General features: G+C 32.4%; 3 protein-coding genes across 3 annotated transcripts; all 3 read right to left on the reverse strand.

Moving 5' to 3' along the window:
• Positions 1-117: 117 nt before the first annotated feature.
• LOC111008486 (uncharacterized) lies at positions 118-4,091 on the reverse strand. The gene is made up of 3 exons (XM_088119196.1): positions 3,837-4,091; positions 2,613-2,884; positions 118-436 (listed from the first exon to the last, which is right to left on the reverse strand). Exons 1-2 carry the CDS (start codon positions 3,910-3,912, stop codon positions 2,646-2,648), a joined length of 315 nt encoding a protein of 104 aa, XP_087975322.1. The 5' UTR covers positions 3,913-4,091; the 3' UTR covers positions 118-436; positions 2,613-2,645.
• Positions 4,092-5,204: 1,113 nt separating this feature from the next.
• On the reverse strand, positions 5,205-8,418 carry LOC111008338 (elongation factor 1-gamma 3). The gene is made up of 8 exons (XM_022280994.2): positions 8,307-8,418; positions 8,120-8,166; positions 7,225-7,374; positions 7,042-7,102; positions 6,883-6,932; positions 6,630-6,731; positions 5,877-6,369; positions 5,205-5,781 (listed from the first exon to the last, which is right to left on the reverse strand). Exons 2-8 carry the CDS (start codon positions 8,126-8,128, stop codon positions 5,402-5,404), a joined length of 1,245 nt encoding a protein of 414 aa, XP_022136686.1. The 5' UTR covers positions 8,129-8,166; positions 8,307-8,418; the 3' UTR covers positions 5,205-5,401.
• A 2,912-nt stretch (positions 8,419-11,330) lies between these two features.
• ATFP8 (Ras-related small GTP-binding family protein) lies at positions 11,331-14,492 on the reverse strand. Its single transcript, XM_022281219.2, has 8 exons — positions 14,334-14,492; positions 14,165-14,237; positions 13,937-13,984; positions 13,785-13,832; positions 12,926-12,997; positions 12,441-12,596; positions 11,821-11,924; positions 11,331-11,598 (listed from the first exon to the last, which is right to left on the reverse strand). Exons 1-8 carry the CDS (start codon positions 14,345-14,347, stop codon positions 11,508-11,510), a joined length of 606 nt encoding a protein of 201 aa, XP_022136911.1. The 5' UTR covers positions 14,348-14,492; the 3' UTR covers positions 11,331-11,507.
• Positions 14,493-16,772: the final 2,280 nt, after the last annotated feature.

A 16,772-nucleotide genomic window follows, 5' to 3' on the forward strand; every position in this document is an offset into this window, starting at 1 on the left:
TACTTTAAATACTTCTTTAAGAATGTTTCTAAAAGTATTCATCAACATCGACATTTCCGGCTAACAATTTAAAAAAAAAAAAAAAATTGAAACCACCACATACTAATTTGATACATCTTTACAGAAAAGAACAATATTTGAAGCCTTAATCAAAACCCTTCATCAACAAACTTGTTATATGACAATTGACATGAATTATACAAACCTGAACTCATTCATATCCTTCAAGCGCTTCTTACAAAATGGTATTTTACCTCCATCAGATAAAATGATTCTTTATAATATGGGAGGAGTTACAAGGTTATGGCTGCCCCAAGATTTTTCTTTTTTAACAAAAAAAATCAAGAAAAATATTCTAACCTTACAGCAAACTATCATCACCTCACCATCTTTAGACATTTGAGATGCAATAATTCCAACATAATGGTTTCTAAGCCTGTGTAAGAAGTCAGCAGAATATTGGGTCATATGAGAAACTTCAGATCAAGGAATATGGTCAATTATAAGATAACAGTAAGTCTTTGATGATAACATACAACTTTGGACAGAAAAACAAACAAAAGGAAGACAAGTTGGGGCTGTTTTTTTTATGCCCGTGTTTATTCAGTTATTTTGTCATTTTTCTTAATGAAAAGTTCCATTTCTCATAAAATACATACTGTCCCCTAACTTACAAGGGAAGCAAAAAAGTAAAAAAGACAGCTCACTACTACTGAATATAGATGCAAAACAACCTAAAAAAAAACTCATCATATTGAGATATGAAGCTAATAAATCAGGTCTAAAAGCTTAAAGAAGTCTATAAAGCAAAATGGCAGCCAGAGCATCAAATCATGAAGTCATTGAAAAAGTATATAACTAGACCAGCTTTTGTCGTTGTCGCAATATCGTCTTCTATATACATGTCACCTGCACCTATGCCTGGGAAAATATCTAGCTAGCACACTCAAGTTTACCTCAAACTCGAATGCATACACGCCTCGATGTGCCTTGGGGATTTCAGCAATTTTTGCTTGAAGAATTTTGACACCCTGTGGCCTACTCTCTTCATGGCTTGCATATAAACACCCTTCTTTGGGCCTTTTCTTTACCTTCATTATTTTTATTTTGTCGATATATATGCATATATCTATTATCCATCATTTACTTTTCTTTTTCTGTTTTATCCTTTTGTCAATTTTGTAGCACCTATAGTTTCCCTAGGTTGTAACAGGTTGCTAGTGCTAACTCGATGCCTGTTAATGCTTGGTGGAGGTTGCAGTAAGTTGAAACTTACTAGAAACTGTTTAACATCTATTAGCAACCTATTTGATTCCTACCCATACGCTATGCTACAAACTGTTGGCATGGAACAGCTCTTCTGGACATCCCTTCAAATGACATGCCAAACTTTTGTGGGAAAGTATGGATGGAGGGCTATCACGTGATCTTTTCTAATACTTTAAAAGTTGGAGAAGACAATGCGGGAGATCATAAAAAATTTAACAGCTCCTTGTCAAGTTCTCTGAGTTACTTTGTAATTTTTTACATTCATGAGTATCTTGATTAGCTTGTGCACATCTCAACTCATCTCACAAAACAACCACATGACTTTGATGCATTTAGTTGCCAGAGAAATGATCAAGGATTTTTAAATCCTAGGCTAATGACCACTATGATTTTCTCTCATTTCCTTTTGAGCCCTTTTTATTAACACCTTTTGGTAGAACTTTTTGTAATGCTTTTGGCAGTGCTTAACTTGACGCCTTATCTCTCAATCTATGTACTTTTCCTATTAATGAAATATCTCCTACATAGAAAAGCATCCATACAGTCAAAATAGTTATTTTCTAATGAATATTACTTGAAAGTTTATAGAGATATAATGTCTTGTCTTACTCAGTACACCTCACCGAGTACCTTATGCTTAGGATCTAAGGGAGCTCTTTACTTCTAAAAATACCATGTTAGGATTTTCCACTTCCAATACAAGAGTATTCAATTGAAAGTTGTAAGTTCAAGACTTCAAGTCAAGATGATGGAATCAAGCTTGCAAGAGAAAGTTTGGAAAAGAAGAAAATGGGAGATGATGAGAAAAAGGAAAAGCTGGAGTTGGTAAATATCTAGAAAGCTTTTAGCTTTTTAGGATGTAAAATGTTCCAAGATCAGGAAATGGAGATGAAAAACAGAGGAATCTCTTCTATAAATGCACACATATAAGCACTACGTATACAAGTATGAAGCCCTCTCGGCACGAAACATACCAGCATTTTTTTCATATGAAACACCAGCAGTACATATAAAGGCAATATATTGATATCTCATTTAATTATCCGAAGAAAACTACTTGTGGTTTTTAACATAATTTTATTTGTTACTCCCAGGGAAAACGAAGACTTAATGACAAACAAAGGAAAAAATAATGAATGAGATAAATTAGAGAGGAAAAATGAACGCACTGGTCATGCAGACATGGAAAGAAATATACATATGGCATTAGGTATGTTATGTCATACCGTGTTCATCATGGGAAACCATATCATGTAATAGACATCATAATACCACTCGTATATCAAATATGGAGTGAGCTATATCAGGTGAGAAATAAAAGAACGATGAGATCAAAGACATACCCAACTTCATTGAACTAGAATTTCAGATATTCTTCAATCCCGAAGACCAAGTTCAACCTCGAGCTCATCATCTTCTTCAAACAATTTCAGAAGTCGGGCATACTGCTCCTCTCTTCTCTTCTTTTGCCATAATTTGAAAAGGAAAATTGATAATAACAAAACTACCAAAAGCCCAAGGAGTATGATGGCAACCATCGAGCCAGTGTTGCTGTGGGAGGATGGATGATTCCCAGAGTCATTACTATCTTTGGTACTGGAGTCATCAGAAAGGGCTGTAGTAGCCAACCAAAAGAAGTGTTAAGAGATTGCTGCAGAAGTAAGTATTAATGACTCAATATGTACTAATTGATGGCTGGACATTTATCATTCAACAGCAAAATTCATTTCAAGATAAACGATCATGGAAGATGCACAAAATAAAAGTAGTCATGTGACTTAGAACCTTCACATGTAAATAAATAACATAACAAATGAGAATAAATGAAATAATTTATAAACAACGCATACAGGTTCAAAGGAAATAAACAACATCCAAGCCGGAGGTGAATGGAAACTCTTCATCTTCATTTTCAATTACCAAAACAGTGCATAACAACTAAATAAACAAACTTTATGGCTACTTTTTCCTACACGTTTACATAACTCTATAAACTTCCAAAAAAAATAAGAAATTTTGTCGACATGGAAATATTTATGATACTAAAAACCAATTTTTTTATTTTTGAATCCAGATTAAGTAGAACTGCTATTTCGTGCATCTGCTTGGTTCGCTTACACATTACGAAATTGAGATTAACTAATAGAAGATCCATTGAAATAGTAATAGCGCATCCAACTTTATTCAAACAGATGATGAAGTTCTGAAACTATTATTTGAAGTGAGAAAACATAAAGAAACAAAGATTCCAAAAGTTACAATACAAGAAAGAAGGCCGTCCTTCAAACGCTAACAAAAACAAGATCTCAACACGGATTTCATCAGCAAAGCTTTCAAAGTTAATTGCATCCGTCTCATTCGATTTACCTCAACTGATTTTAGTCACAGAATCAGCAAAGCCAAGAAACCGAGAAATTACATCAAATCAATAAAAGGAATCACAGAAACTCAAATTAGCAACTAACATAACAGACGTCGAGAGAGAAATTGAAAGTCAAAAAAAGAAAACAGAAATGATGTATCCGGTATAAAGGAAAAGATAAGAAAGAGAGATCTGAAGGAGGTACCGGAGACGAAAAGTAGGGAAATCGAAGCCGAAAACGCAACCAAATCAGACGATCTGCATCTCGAAATTCCGCTCATCTCTTTGTGTGTCTCCCGCAAGCTCTGCTGCAACAAAATTCTTCTCTCGCTCGCTCGTTTGCTCGTTGCAGAGAAATGGAAGTTGAAGGGAAAGCTGAAAGTTGCAAAACCACGCTAACGCTGCCCCTTTGGAAGTTGCCTCAAGAATCAAGATTCAAAATGCATGATTATCCTTCTACCCAATTTTACAATATATTTTATAAACTTAATTGATATTAAGAGATATTTTCAATAGCATAAAAACTTTTGTTTTTTCAAGATATTAATTAATGGAAATTTCGATAATTAAACAATAAAATTTAAATTTAAATGGTTTAAATTCTTCAATTTTTTTTTACAAAATAAATTAAAATAAAATCCTTTTTTTCTTTTGGTATATTGGATTGGATGTGATGTGTTAGTGTCCATTCCCAAATTTATTTTAATTCTCGTTAATTAAAATTAATTATTTAATAAAAAATTTGAGAAGGCAAGATTAAATTTCTATACAAATTTTTGCGGACCCGATACCAGGAAAATTACGGAACGGAGTGTGACACCCGCGGTATTAAAAATTTTCCCACCGATGCCTACACTTTCAATCATCTCTTCACTTTTACACTAAATTCTAAACCTTAAAACCCTGAAAGAAAACTTCCTAAACCTTAAAACCCTAAAAGAAAACTTCCTAAACACGTTTTCAAATTTAAGGTATAAAATTTATATCTTTTATTTGCAAATGTGGAACAAAAAGGACAATATACCAAAACAGAAAAACAGCAAAAAGAACCCATAAACACTAAACTGATAACAACTCATTTAAGAAAATAAGGGCTCCGTTAAAATCATCTTTTTATTTTGTTTTGAAACAAATTGAAAATAAAAATAAGAAATAAGAAACTTATTCCGGTCATTTCCACCATTTCTATAATACAATTTTGAGAATATTCCTAAAAAAAATATAAAATATAATTAATTACAAAATGCTTAAATTTCTTAAAAGATTAGAAATGAGAAACAAAAACAGAAATGTTACCGAACACAGGTCCTGGAACTCAAAATCTAAAATGAAGACTATCTAACAAATAACTTCATACTCTCTGTCTAAGTGACCGACCCAACCTCTATTAATACCATGCTTGTTCTGTACCACATAGGCAAATCCGAAATTTATGATAATGCCATATTTTGGGCATTCAAGAAATTTTCCTTGAAACAGACAAGGATGTATACCTCTTGCTATAATTTGAGCAAAACATCATTTCTAGAAAAGTTAATCATACTCAAAAAAAATCAAATGGGGAACAAGAAAGTACTATAAATCATAACAGCACTCGATAAAGCCAAATGGCTAGAAATTTTAAATAAAAAAGGGGTGGGTTCAGTTTGCCTCAAATAAATAAAAAAGGACAAAATCTACTTCAAAAGACAACATTAAAACAAAATCGACCCAAAAAGTTCACAGAAACCTTCCTCCCAAAGTCAGTCCTTTTGGCTGTTCCTCTACTTCTTACTTGAAGCATTTGGCATCCAAAAGAGCTTCTCCCTCGAATGGCTCCTGGTCTTCAATCATTTGGTTTACCCTCTCCTTCTGGGCTTCATCAGAGATATCGACCTTCTTCCACTCGTACAGTTCCATGTCGTAGCACTCGTCCATCACAAATTTCGGGATTTCCTGTCCGCGGAAAAGCCATAGCCCCTTAACCTTAAAGGGTGCCTCTGATCCGATCACGAGCATCTTTCCGAATGCATACTTGCGAGCAAGATCCATCCTCTGGAGAAATCCGCTGACTTTGTTCAATGTCACAAATGAAACAGTATTCTCGTCGTTGTACTTGTAGTCACAGAACCAAAGGGAGTAGCCTTCAGGGTCATACATGTCCCAGAATCCTGCATCACGTAAGATAAAGTAGACAGTTTCAATCATACAATTCTTCAAGGGAAAACAGGCTACCTTTCCTTCAACTTATTCAGTTCAATCATACCTTTGATTGCAACCTCGCGGAAGTTAGTTTTTGTGTTCGAGTAGAGACGTTTCCACTCGTCCAAAATCATCTTACTGGGAGGAAGCAGGTCAAGAGGATTTTTGGCCTTGGGTTTTGGTGCCTCCTCTTCCTCAGCAGCTGCGGCCTTGGGCTTCTCTTCTTGTTTCTTGGGCTCATCCTTAGCCTTTGGCTTGGCATCTGCAGCAGCCTCTTCGGGTTTTTTCAACGGTAGAACAGCATCTGCTTGCTTCACCTCACCCATTATCTTTTTGAAATTTGGTTGATTTACCAATGTCCAGAAGTACCTCTCTACATGAGGGAACTCGGAAGAAAAGCTTTTAGTAAACCAATAAGTGAATCCGAAGTACAGATTGCATGTCATGATGATATCAGCCAGTGTCACAGAATGTCCAACGAGGTATGTGTTTGAAGCAAGGTGAGTGTTCAAAGCAGCCAAAGCTCGCTTTAGAGCAGTATTGGCAGCTTCCTCTGCCTTCAAGAGGAAAATAAAATATAGCATAAGTCATATGCCAGAGAAATCAACCAGAGATGTTGAAAATTTTCAGTCATCCATGAAATAATAAAAAATTACACGGGTTAGAATAGTGAAATTGGAAACCCACAAATCCAAGAGAATAAAATTGACACCTTAAACATTTCTCGATTGGAATCAACAGATGCCTTTACAGATAATTGAACAAATTGGTAAATAAAACCGACTGAAAGTAGAAATAAAAGTGAAATCCAACTTACAGCAGCATCGTAAACACCATATCCAAATCTAGGCCTGAGTATAGTCAAAATATAAGTATCAATTTCCAATGAGGAGAAATCGATCCATTGTTCAACGTGTCCCTGAAACAATGAAAAGGTTTGATAATTATAGCAAACACCTTCATAATAATACAAGCGGGAGAACTCAAAAACAGTAATAATAATAATAATAATAATAATAGAAGAGGGAAATTGAATAATCAAGACCAATAAAAACAATGGAGGATCTTACATAATCGATCGAGGAAGAGCCAAATAAGCCACTGTCCTTCAAGCGAGCAACTGTAATAATAACAGAAGAAAATGAGTATAAAATAAAAGAAAAAGAGAGATTTCCATTTAACTCATCTGCCCAGATATAAAGTCTCTCCCATAGAAAAGATGCAATTACCATAGCGAGCAATAGCATTGCTTTCAAAGACAGCACCATCAGGTGTTTCCAGCACAGGAACCTAAAAAATGTTAAGTTAACTAATTTTTAGAATATTTACCCACAAATGAACTATAGTACAAATAATTGTACCATCTCTTAAGACAAAAAGATGTCCAGGGCATCCAGGGGATATTTGTTTACCTTCCCAATCGGATTCATTTTGAGAAATTCAGGTGTCTTATTGCTTACGCCCATTGTAAAATCTGGGACAATGTCAACTTTAACACCATTGTATTCTCCAGCAATTTGAGCTTTGAAAGCATTTTTGTTTGACTTCCAAGAATGCAAGACCTGCAAAAATCAACAAACATATATTGAGAACCTATCAAAGCTACTCTGAAATTAAAAAAAAAATAACATAACGTGGATTCAACCTTTTAAAAATAAATTCTATATGCAAAGGAAGTTGCAACAATTACAGTATCCTTTTGACAGAGGACTAGAAAATTCAGAGGTAAAAGAGAAAAACTGGCCATCCAAATCCAATTGCAATCATAAAAAAAAAGTGTTCTTGGCGTGCAAGAAGCCTGAAATTAGGATTAATAACTAACTCTCGTATGGTTTTAAAACTCTCAATCGGTAGAAACCCAAGAACAAGAAAGGCTGAAATTCAACGCAAAATGTGCAATAAATAATCATCAAAAATAAAAATAAAGCAACTATTTTTGCAACGTAAGTCAACGCAAAACGCTTTTAAATTTCAAAAGTAAACAGAATATCAAAGAAAAACAACTTTTAACAGACATAGATTTCAGAAAATCATACTCCAAAGAAAGATACAAAGTTCAAAACACACTTAAAATAAAACTAAAATTGAAATCCTTCGCCTCAAAGATCAAAATAATGACTTCTTTTATTTCCCTAAAACCCATCGAACAAAACGGCAAAACGTCGAAAAATAGCAGTTCAAAGCAGATCCGGAAACATCAGATGGCAAAATCCTGCCATTGCCGAACAATTTCGCAGCAAGAAAAACGTCAAAAACACAGCACGAAAATACAACAAACAGCCAATAGAAGTGATGATAAACACTCACCAGAGCCATCGCTTCGCGGAAAAAACGTTTTCGCTCTAAAAACAGATCTGACCAAATAGCAAACAAACAGTCAGTTACTGAAAGAAGTACATAAACAATTCAACTTCATATTGAACAGATTCAGCGCTGAAGCTGAAACAAACATGATTCAGTACAGAATTAGGAGATGAAGATGGGAGAGAGAGACCTGTGAGGGCGAGCGTTCTTCCGAGAGCAGGAGGGATGCCTGAGAGAAGGGCGTACAATGAGAGACTATATTGAGTGAGGAAACTAGGGTTTTGTAAGCGCTATAAGATGCTTCTGGGTCGGGTCGCATATTCGTTTGGGCTCCATGCCCGAAATTATTAACCCAACAAATTTTTTTATAAAATTGCCATATATTAATTATAAACTGTATTAAAAAAACAAACAAACAAAAACAAGAGTTTAAAATTTTGACGATAATATATCTAAAATTTAGATCTAAAAATCAATAAATTCGTAGTAATGCTGAGGTGAAACTTCTATATTGAAAATATTGATATATTAATGAAAATTTAATATTATTCTTTAATAATGTTTTAAAGTTATAGAATGTTTTATATTTACCCTCTATGAGTATACAATATTTTATTTGTACTCCTTTAATGCATGCATATCGCTCCTATCAGAAATATATATTTTTAACATATTCTTAAACAAAATATATATTAGTTTAAGTCTAAATATTTTATAATGTTTTCAATATTTTCTTACAATTTTAGGAGTTCAATATTAATCTCTTATGTTCATAAGTTTCAAGTCCAATTATTTATTTATTATTACTTTTTAGTACAACATATAAGGATGGAGATTCGAACTCTCAACTCTGGATACATTGTTTTAACCGGCCTGAGTTATGCTCTAGTTGGCAAGTCTAATTATTAATGGTTTAAAGTGTAACTTGAAAATTATATGATATATAGTTCTAATATTTCATAACGTGATAGTATTAATATATGAAAACATAATAACAGACTTGTAAATAATTGGATGAGAATACTAAAAGAAAATCTGTAACTTATTAAAACTCGAATACTTAAAATAAAATTTTAAATACCAAATGATAAATAATGATAAACTTTAGAAACCAAAATTTGAACACAAAATAACAGACTTGTAAATAATCATTAAAATTGTAGTGATGAATTTCTATACACCTTTTTGTATCATAGCAATTCAAAAACATATTTTCAAATCAAATAAATAATTTTACTAATTGTAGAGAAAAATATGCTAGATACTGACCAGGCCAGGTTGTGAAAATAAAAATAAAATAACATTTTGGATGAAATAAAATAAATATATAAATATTCTTTTTTGTTATCTTTAATATATAGGTATTAGCCTTTGATAATTTAGGTTATCATTATGAAGCCAATAAGGCAGATAATTCAATTAAACCCTCTAATTTTTGAACTTGACAAACAAAAAAAACATATGAATTAGATTAAAATTTTGTTGAATGTTTGAGCTTTACTAGTGTTAGCATCAAATTATTTATTCACCTGTATATATTTTAAATTCTTTTCATAATGATCCTTATTTATTTACTTATTTAATATATATTTGTAAATTCCAAATAAAATTTAAAGATTGTAAAACATTTTTACCTTTTTTAGGTTTATTATAAGAAATTATTTTAGATCACATATGTTAAATACTGTAAAAAAGATATTATATGGTTTTGATTGGTAAGATTTGAAAATCTTTGAATATTGAAAATAAAATGATCATACTTTATGAATAAAAAATTCAAAAAAAAAATGCCACCCAAAAATTCATGATATCTTGGGTGGCATTTGGTTTAGATGTTTAGAATCTAAAAATTCATGAGATCTTGAAAGAAGAAGATTTAAAGTCACATTTAATTTTAAATAATTTCAAAAGCATTCTATTGAATGTGAAAAAAAAGAAAAGTAAAATATCACTTACGTACAGCAAAAGCATTCTATTAATTGCATTTTTAATTTACGAAATATAAGAAAATAACCATAACAGACCTTAAATGTCAAGGAATTATTAAAATAACATTAAGATTCTATTAATTGCATTTTTAAATTTATGTAACATACTTTCTCCAAGAAAATAAGCATAATAGCTCTTAGATGTTAATGAATTATTAAGACAACATTAATAAATTTGTAATCCTTTCTCTAACTATTATATACACTTATATACAATAATTAATTTGTTGAGTAGGAGAACATATCATATTATTATTTTTGTAAAATAGTAATTAAATTAACTAAAAAAGTATTTTGTAATTACCAATTATGCTTTTTTTAAATAAAAATGTTCCATATCTCCTTTAGATAGTCGAGGTAAAGATTATGGACCAATATAACATAACTAGACTTCAAATTACCAAACCCGAAACTTGAAAGATTACTATCTACACTAGTTGGGATAGAAGTCATATAATGTGAGTTGAAAAAAAAACATGATTTTCTACTCTAATATCGACATACATTGTTAGAGACCACCAAGCTTCAACGAGATCTCTCAAATTGTCTACTTTAGACACAAGTACTCATGATTTAGCTTTTGCTATCACCCAAAGACCTAATTAATAGAGATTGTCCCTTACTTATATATCCATGATCTTCCTCTTCCTTAGTCAATATGAAACTTCAATGACTCGATGGCATTCCCAACATATATTAACTTACCACGCTTTAACATAAGGGTAAAATTTCATTGTCAATTTGATAGACGAGGAAATAAAACATTAGAATTTTTGTAATCGTGTGAGGATTAAGGAGCCTGTATCCAAAATGGCCATAAAGAATTCCATTTATAAGTTTTTAAGTGTTTAGTTGGTGAATCAATCCCATTGTAATCAAGGGTCTATAGTTAAACATGAGGGTCAAGGGTCTATAGTTAAACATGAGGGTAAGATAAGTTCGAACTCGAGTCACATGTGATAAGACAATAGTCGTACCCCATAGTTCAAGTTGAGACAACCATCATCTGAGCCCTAAGTAGAGACGTGCTAAACCGACCAATAGTGATGAGGCTCAAACATCACAGAACTAACATGTGACAGTTTTCAAGCTTCAACAGTTAAAACAACCATTCTCAGTGAATATCTAGCCTTTGCCCAAACATGAATGACTTTTCCCCTCCAAACTGCACTGATTCTTCACTCCCAACTTGGTAAATAAATATAATTAGAAGAGAGAAAGAGAGATAATATCCAAAGTTGACTGTCACATAGCATTTATACACATCAAGATTCAAACAGAGAATAATGAACAGTTACAGAGAGATCCATGAGCCAACAGAAATTAAAAGACAATTTCATCTACTTTAAGAGCCCGTGAACTTACAGATTTTACCATCACATAATTTAGCCGTGAGGAAGTGCTCAACTGCAACAGCTGCTCTTTTGCTCAATTGGCTGCCCCTTCATTTGCACGGTCCCTGACGACTTGGTGGAACTTGGCTGGCTCCCCATTCTATATAGATTTTGAAACGTCAGAAATTAAACATAAGAAGAGAGAAATTCAACATTATGCTAATGAAAAAGTCCACTTTAATCCAGACAGCACTTTGAATTTGAATCAACTATCATATTGAATTTTTCAATGATGTCGAAGGAGCTAAAGCCAGATACCCGAGCAGAATACACCATGCCCCAATATTATAATACGAGAAGTAACAGGTAGAATGGTCTTTACTTTTTCTTTATTTCAGCAGCCATAGTTAAGAAAGCTTGCTCCACGTTGATCGAGTCTTTCGCACTGGTCTCTAGAAAAGGGATTCCAAGCTCATCTGCAAGTGCCTAAAAGTCCATCCACAAGAGGAAATTACGACAAATTTTATCAAGTATTATGTTGGCTTATCTTCTTTATATTATTAGGGGAAGGCCAAGGAGAAGCAAGGAGGTGGAGAAGGGGGGGATTGCATATCATGCTTATGTTTCTGCAAATGCATGAGAGAGATAGTGGCAAGGACCTAAAACTAATGATACTAGACGGAGTAGTCACATAATACATTCATTTTAAAAATCATCATAATCAAAGGGATCATGCAATCAAATATGGCTGAAAAGACTTAACTGAATTTTGAAGTCCTTTTAAATTCATGTCCATGACTAATCATATGGATGATATGTATCACTTGTGAGTTGTAATACAGGGAAAAATCAATTGTGGTATGAAAACACAGACATATTGTCAGACTGCTCGTACTGATAACCAAAAAGTGGAAGCAACTCTCAGTTGAAATCTCAAAGGAAAAAAGAAAGAAAAAGAGTTAAAGATTAAAAACTACAACACAGCTAAAATAAAAACAATACCTTTGCTGTCTGTGTGTCAACAACCTTGTTCTCAACTAAATCACACTTATTCCCTACTAAAAGCTTGCATACGCTGTCATTAGCATATCTATCAATCTCGTTCAGCCATTGCTTGACATTGTTAAAGCTCTCCATCTCAGTGACATCATAAACAATCTGTCGCAATTAAAAAAAAAATTGTAATGATGAGACATTTCTTTAATAAAAATTTCAAATAATAAACCTGACAAAAACAAACAATACAATCGCGAGTTTGCTTTCTAGGCAAGCTACATTAAGAAGAGATCAGAACGCATCCTCCCAACTTTTCTTAGATATTGGCTTAAGGGCTAATAAGGCTAATGACAACATGACATTTGAAATTTTGAACAGAATCTTCCAATCAAAAATTAGAAAATTACAGACTGAGAACAAGTGAGAGAGAGATCTTGTAAAAATTCCATACAAATCTTTTGGTCCCTGAATTCAGTAGGCAAGATTCTTACAATTATTCCATGTGCACCTCTGTAATAGCTGCTTGTTATAGTCCTGAATCTTTCCTGACCAGCAGTATCCCACTAAATGAATAAAACAATAGAACCAGTCAAGTCTTCTGTATATCCAATTGGCTTTCGTTCGGTCCTTGAAATGATTAAGAATTCAGCTTTTGTAAAAAAAGTAAGGCAGAAAAAAGTGGATTGGCCAGTCAACAATAATGGTAAGTGAGAGTGCATGTTCACTATCATGTCTCTAACAATTTGCATCGCAACATTATCCACTGTTTCCTGTTCATCTGTTAATAATTACACCACTTTTCTGTCAGGTAGACTTGCATAGAAGACGGAATCTGGCACAAATGTATGAATTAAGATAGAAACTAATAAAGTAGCAACATCACAACCTATTTCAGTCAAAGCATGTGATTTAACAGCCTACTTACCTACACGATTGATGGTGTCTGAAACTTAAATATGCTACTTTGAAATTTGAATTTCATATTATCATATTAAAACCTAGAGAAATTGAAAAAGAAAATTCAAGGGATATCAATACCATTCGATAGCTTTTCTAATCCAATATGGCCTTAATTTTAGTCCGAGCACAATAAAGTAATAGCAATCGGATCACATTAAACATGCAACTGAGAAGTTTTCTGTATGCTCTTTTTTCCTAAATAAATATGGAACATACAACTGAACTGAATAGATGCAAAGCAATATTTTAGAAAGTATCTGAAACCAGGACAGAAAAGCAGCTTCCTCTAACGAAGCTATCGCTGCACGTTTAATTACACAGCAAAGAAAAACACAATCTACGAATAAGAAAGGAAAATTATCAAATAAGAAACTATTCAAGCCTACTCACAATCTGGAGCTTAATGGTCTTTCCATCCAGTTCCACAGTTCTGATTTTCTGAAAATTACAGAAGATTAGTCGTAAAGAAGCAAAATTCACAAGCAATGGCTCATAAAAGCTCCATATATAATCAATTAAACGGAAACGGTTTCAAGACTTACGAAATCAACTCCAATTGTACTTATATAGCTATCCACATAAGAATCATCCTGAAAAATCAGGGAAAACAAAAACAAAGCAATTAACCTTTTGCCGTACTCATAAAGACAGAAGAGGAAAAAAAACACGACATAAAGCCCTAAATCGTCACTCATTTCCACAGTCTGACACATAAACAGATGAAATTAAAGAAGAAACGTCAGATATCAAAAGGCCAACAATCGACTCACTGCAAATCTGAGAAGCAGACACGATTTTCCCACCGACGAGTCGCCGATTAACAAAAGCTTGAACAAATAATCACTGCAGAAGGAGAAAAAAAAAATAAACAACAGATAAGATAAATGAAGAGTTCGATTTAAAGCGAAAAATGAAGAACTGAATTGAAGTATGACATACTATTCGTTGCTCATGATTCTACGGTGTGTTGAATCGGATTGGAAAAATCGGTCTCAGGAGATTTCTCTCGGCGTCTTCGGTCGGTCGTAAAGTGGGGGGAAAGTGGAAGTGAAGTAAGAGCCCCGTTTGAAGGATTTTTTTTTTTTTAATTATCAATTAAAGTTTGTTTTCTTTCACTTTCTCTCTCCTCTTTTTCTATTTCTAAAATCTAATGTGTTAACTTATTGTGTCCTTAACACTTATGCCATTGAAATTTTGGACACACATAAAACAAGTGTTAACAAAGTAGAGAGGTTATTGGAATAACACTTCATGCAACATAGTCGATGAATCATACCAAAGAACTTCAATCACACTCTGGTCTCGGTAAAACTCGAGTCGAGGTGTACAATGAAACTGCCCTCGACTGTTCATTCATTATTGCATGTCTCGTGTCAGAAATCTTGCAGTCCTGATGAGTGGGACCTACCTATCAACGTCTATAAATACAAAGACAGACTCCATAAGTATGTATACGTGAATTTGGTTGCTCTATCTAAGATCATATCGTAGAGTATACTGATTTGAACGTCATAGATTTTTCTTTCACTATGTTTTCTCTGCACTTAATGAAACAAATTCAGCTGGTTCTTCCAACAATCAAATTTCACTATAAACAAACTCATTGTGTATTTCTTAAATAATATAGTTAACGTGTTACATGAATATTAAATTGATAGATTTAACCACAGTAATATATTAAACAAATAATTAAAAGTTCATTAATCTATTTTACACGAGAGTACGATATATATTATACAAAAACTACCTTACAAGTTTACTACAACAAGTTTGTGAAGTATAAAGGCTAGAAAACCACAAGTAAAAGGTTCATTGACTTAATTATTTGCAAATGCTCACTCTTTTATGTGCAAAATCATGCATGGAAACTTAGGCAGCTATGCATATATCATGGGATTGTTTTTTTAAACAAATTTGTTCCCGTTGGTGATTGAGATTCCTACCTCAAGAAAAGACTGATGAAAATATTTTAGAAAAATGTAAAATATATATAATTTAGTCTTTAATGTTTATGCTATTTATCCATTTCATCCTAACTTGTTATTTCAAGAAAAAAAAAATGGTAAACTTTTAAAAATTTACTTTTATATTTTAAATAAAGTGTTTAAGGTCACTATGAAGTTTTGATTGGAGATATATGTCAATTACCATTTAGCTATGTTGGTTTTGGCAAGATCACCATGAACTTAATATACGTGGAAGAATATGAAGAATATGAAATTATTAAATAGTATTATACCTAACATATCAATAAACACTATTTGATTATGACAAGATACTTGCAAGTTAAAGAGTTTTAACATCGTTTTGAACTTTCTTAAACATCTTAATGACTCAAATTTTGAAGCTATATCCAAAGATAATGTGCAAACTACTCTTTATTTGTGCTATTTGAATAGGGAGATTGGTTTCTTTTTTCTTTTTAATTTTTACCCAACTTGACCTTTCACCTCTCTTAATCTCTACCGCACTATTTTCAGAAATTCTTGAAATAAGCTTAAATAAAATATCAATTTGTACAGTATTTTGATCAATACACTTTTCCAACTTTATTAATTTGAGTCCAAGTAACTTTGAAATGCAAAAGATACATTTGGTGGAACAACACAGTTCCACTTCAACGTCCGAGTTGATACTCTCAGTTTCTCTCAAAAATCATAGTAATATTTTTTTATCAAATTATTTAATTATTTATTTCTTTTAAAATTTGTCTTCATGTCTATTTTTACACACGTCGTTTTTTAGGAGACCTACAGTCATTATGTCCCTTCGTTTTATTTGTTTAGATTAAAATCATCTTGGTATTATGCATTTTTTCTTCACCATGGTCTTGTATTTTTAAAATATAAGTTCTTGTATTTTTTAAATTTTTTCTATGCAATTGTACTTTCGAAACTTTTGCTTTTACCCAATACTTTAAAAAAGTTGTGGTTTTGATTATTATTATTTTTTTAACCACAATTTCAACATGATGTTATAGTGCACATATTTCTTTAGATGTAGCCTTAACTTTATACTAAATGATAACATTGTGTATATAAACCGTGTTAAATTTTTGCAAACAAGGATAAAAAAATGTCATTGATTTGTAAAAGTAAAAGGACCAAATTGATATTTTGACAATTGACTAACGTAAAAATTAAAGGAATCAAAATGAGCTAAAATTGAAAGCACGTACCAAAATAGTGTTTTAACCTATCTTTTATCTTGTTATTCTGGTCATAATTTAAACACAAAAATACATTCAATAAATTTATTGAGACGGTGAATATGCATTAAAGGATTTATGTTCTCAATGATCAAAATCATTATCTTTTAAAAATACATAAATCAAAATAGTACCAAATTTGAATTTTGAAATTTATCAATGAGGTTAAA

This window comes from Momordica charantia (assembly GCF_013281855.1).
Source record: "Momordica charantia cultivar OHB3-1 chromosome 10 unlocalized genomic scaffold, Mcharantia_2.0 BLBB01000010.1, whole genome shotgun sequence".
Taxonomy (NCBI): domain Eukaryota; kingdom Viridiplantae; phylum Streptophyta; class Magnoliopsida; order Cucurbitales; family Cucurbitaceae; genus Momordica; species Momordica charantia.

What these genes read in the sequence shown, in the direction of transcription:
- LOC111008486 (XM_088119196.1), bottom strand. Translation starts at nt 3,912, where the DNA reads ATGAGCGGAATTTCGAGATGCAGATCGTCTGATTTGGTTGCGTTTTCG. An exon ending in TTCCCTACTTTTCGTCTCCG is followed by an intron (nt 2,885 to 3,836) that starts GTACCTCCTTCA and finishes TGGCTACTACAG; the next exon opens with CCCTTTCTGATGACTCCAGT.
- ATFP8 (XM_022281219.2), bottom strand. An exon ending in GAGGTGCACATGGAATAATT is followed by an intron (nt 12,597 to 12,925) that starts GTAAGAATCTTG and finishes TAATTGCGACAG; the next exon opens with ATTGTTTATGATGTCACTGA. An exon ending in TTGACACACAGACAGCAAAG is followed by an intron (nt 11,925 to 12,440) that starts GTATTGTTTTTA and finishes ATGGACTTTTAG; the next exon opens with GCACTTGCAGATGAGCTTGG.
- LOC111008338 (XM_022280994.2), bottom strand. An exon ending in CAATGCTATTGCTCGCTATG is followed by an intron (nt 6,933 to 7,041) that starts GTAATTGCATCT and finishes TTATTATTACAG; the next exon opens with TTGCTCGCTTGAAGGACAGT. An exon ending in ATGGTGTTTACGATGCTGCT is followed by an intron (nt 6,370 to 6,629) that starts GTAAGTTGGATT and finishes TTCCTCTTGAAG; the next exon opens with GCAGAGGAAGCTGCCAATAC.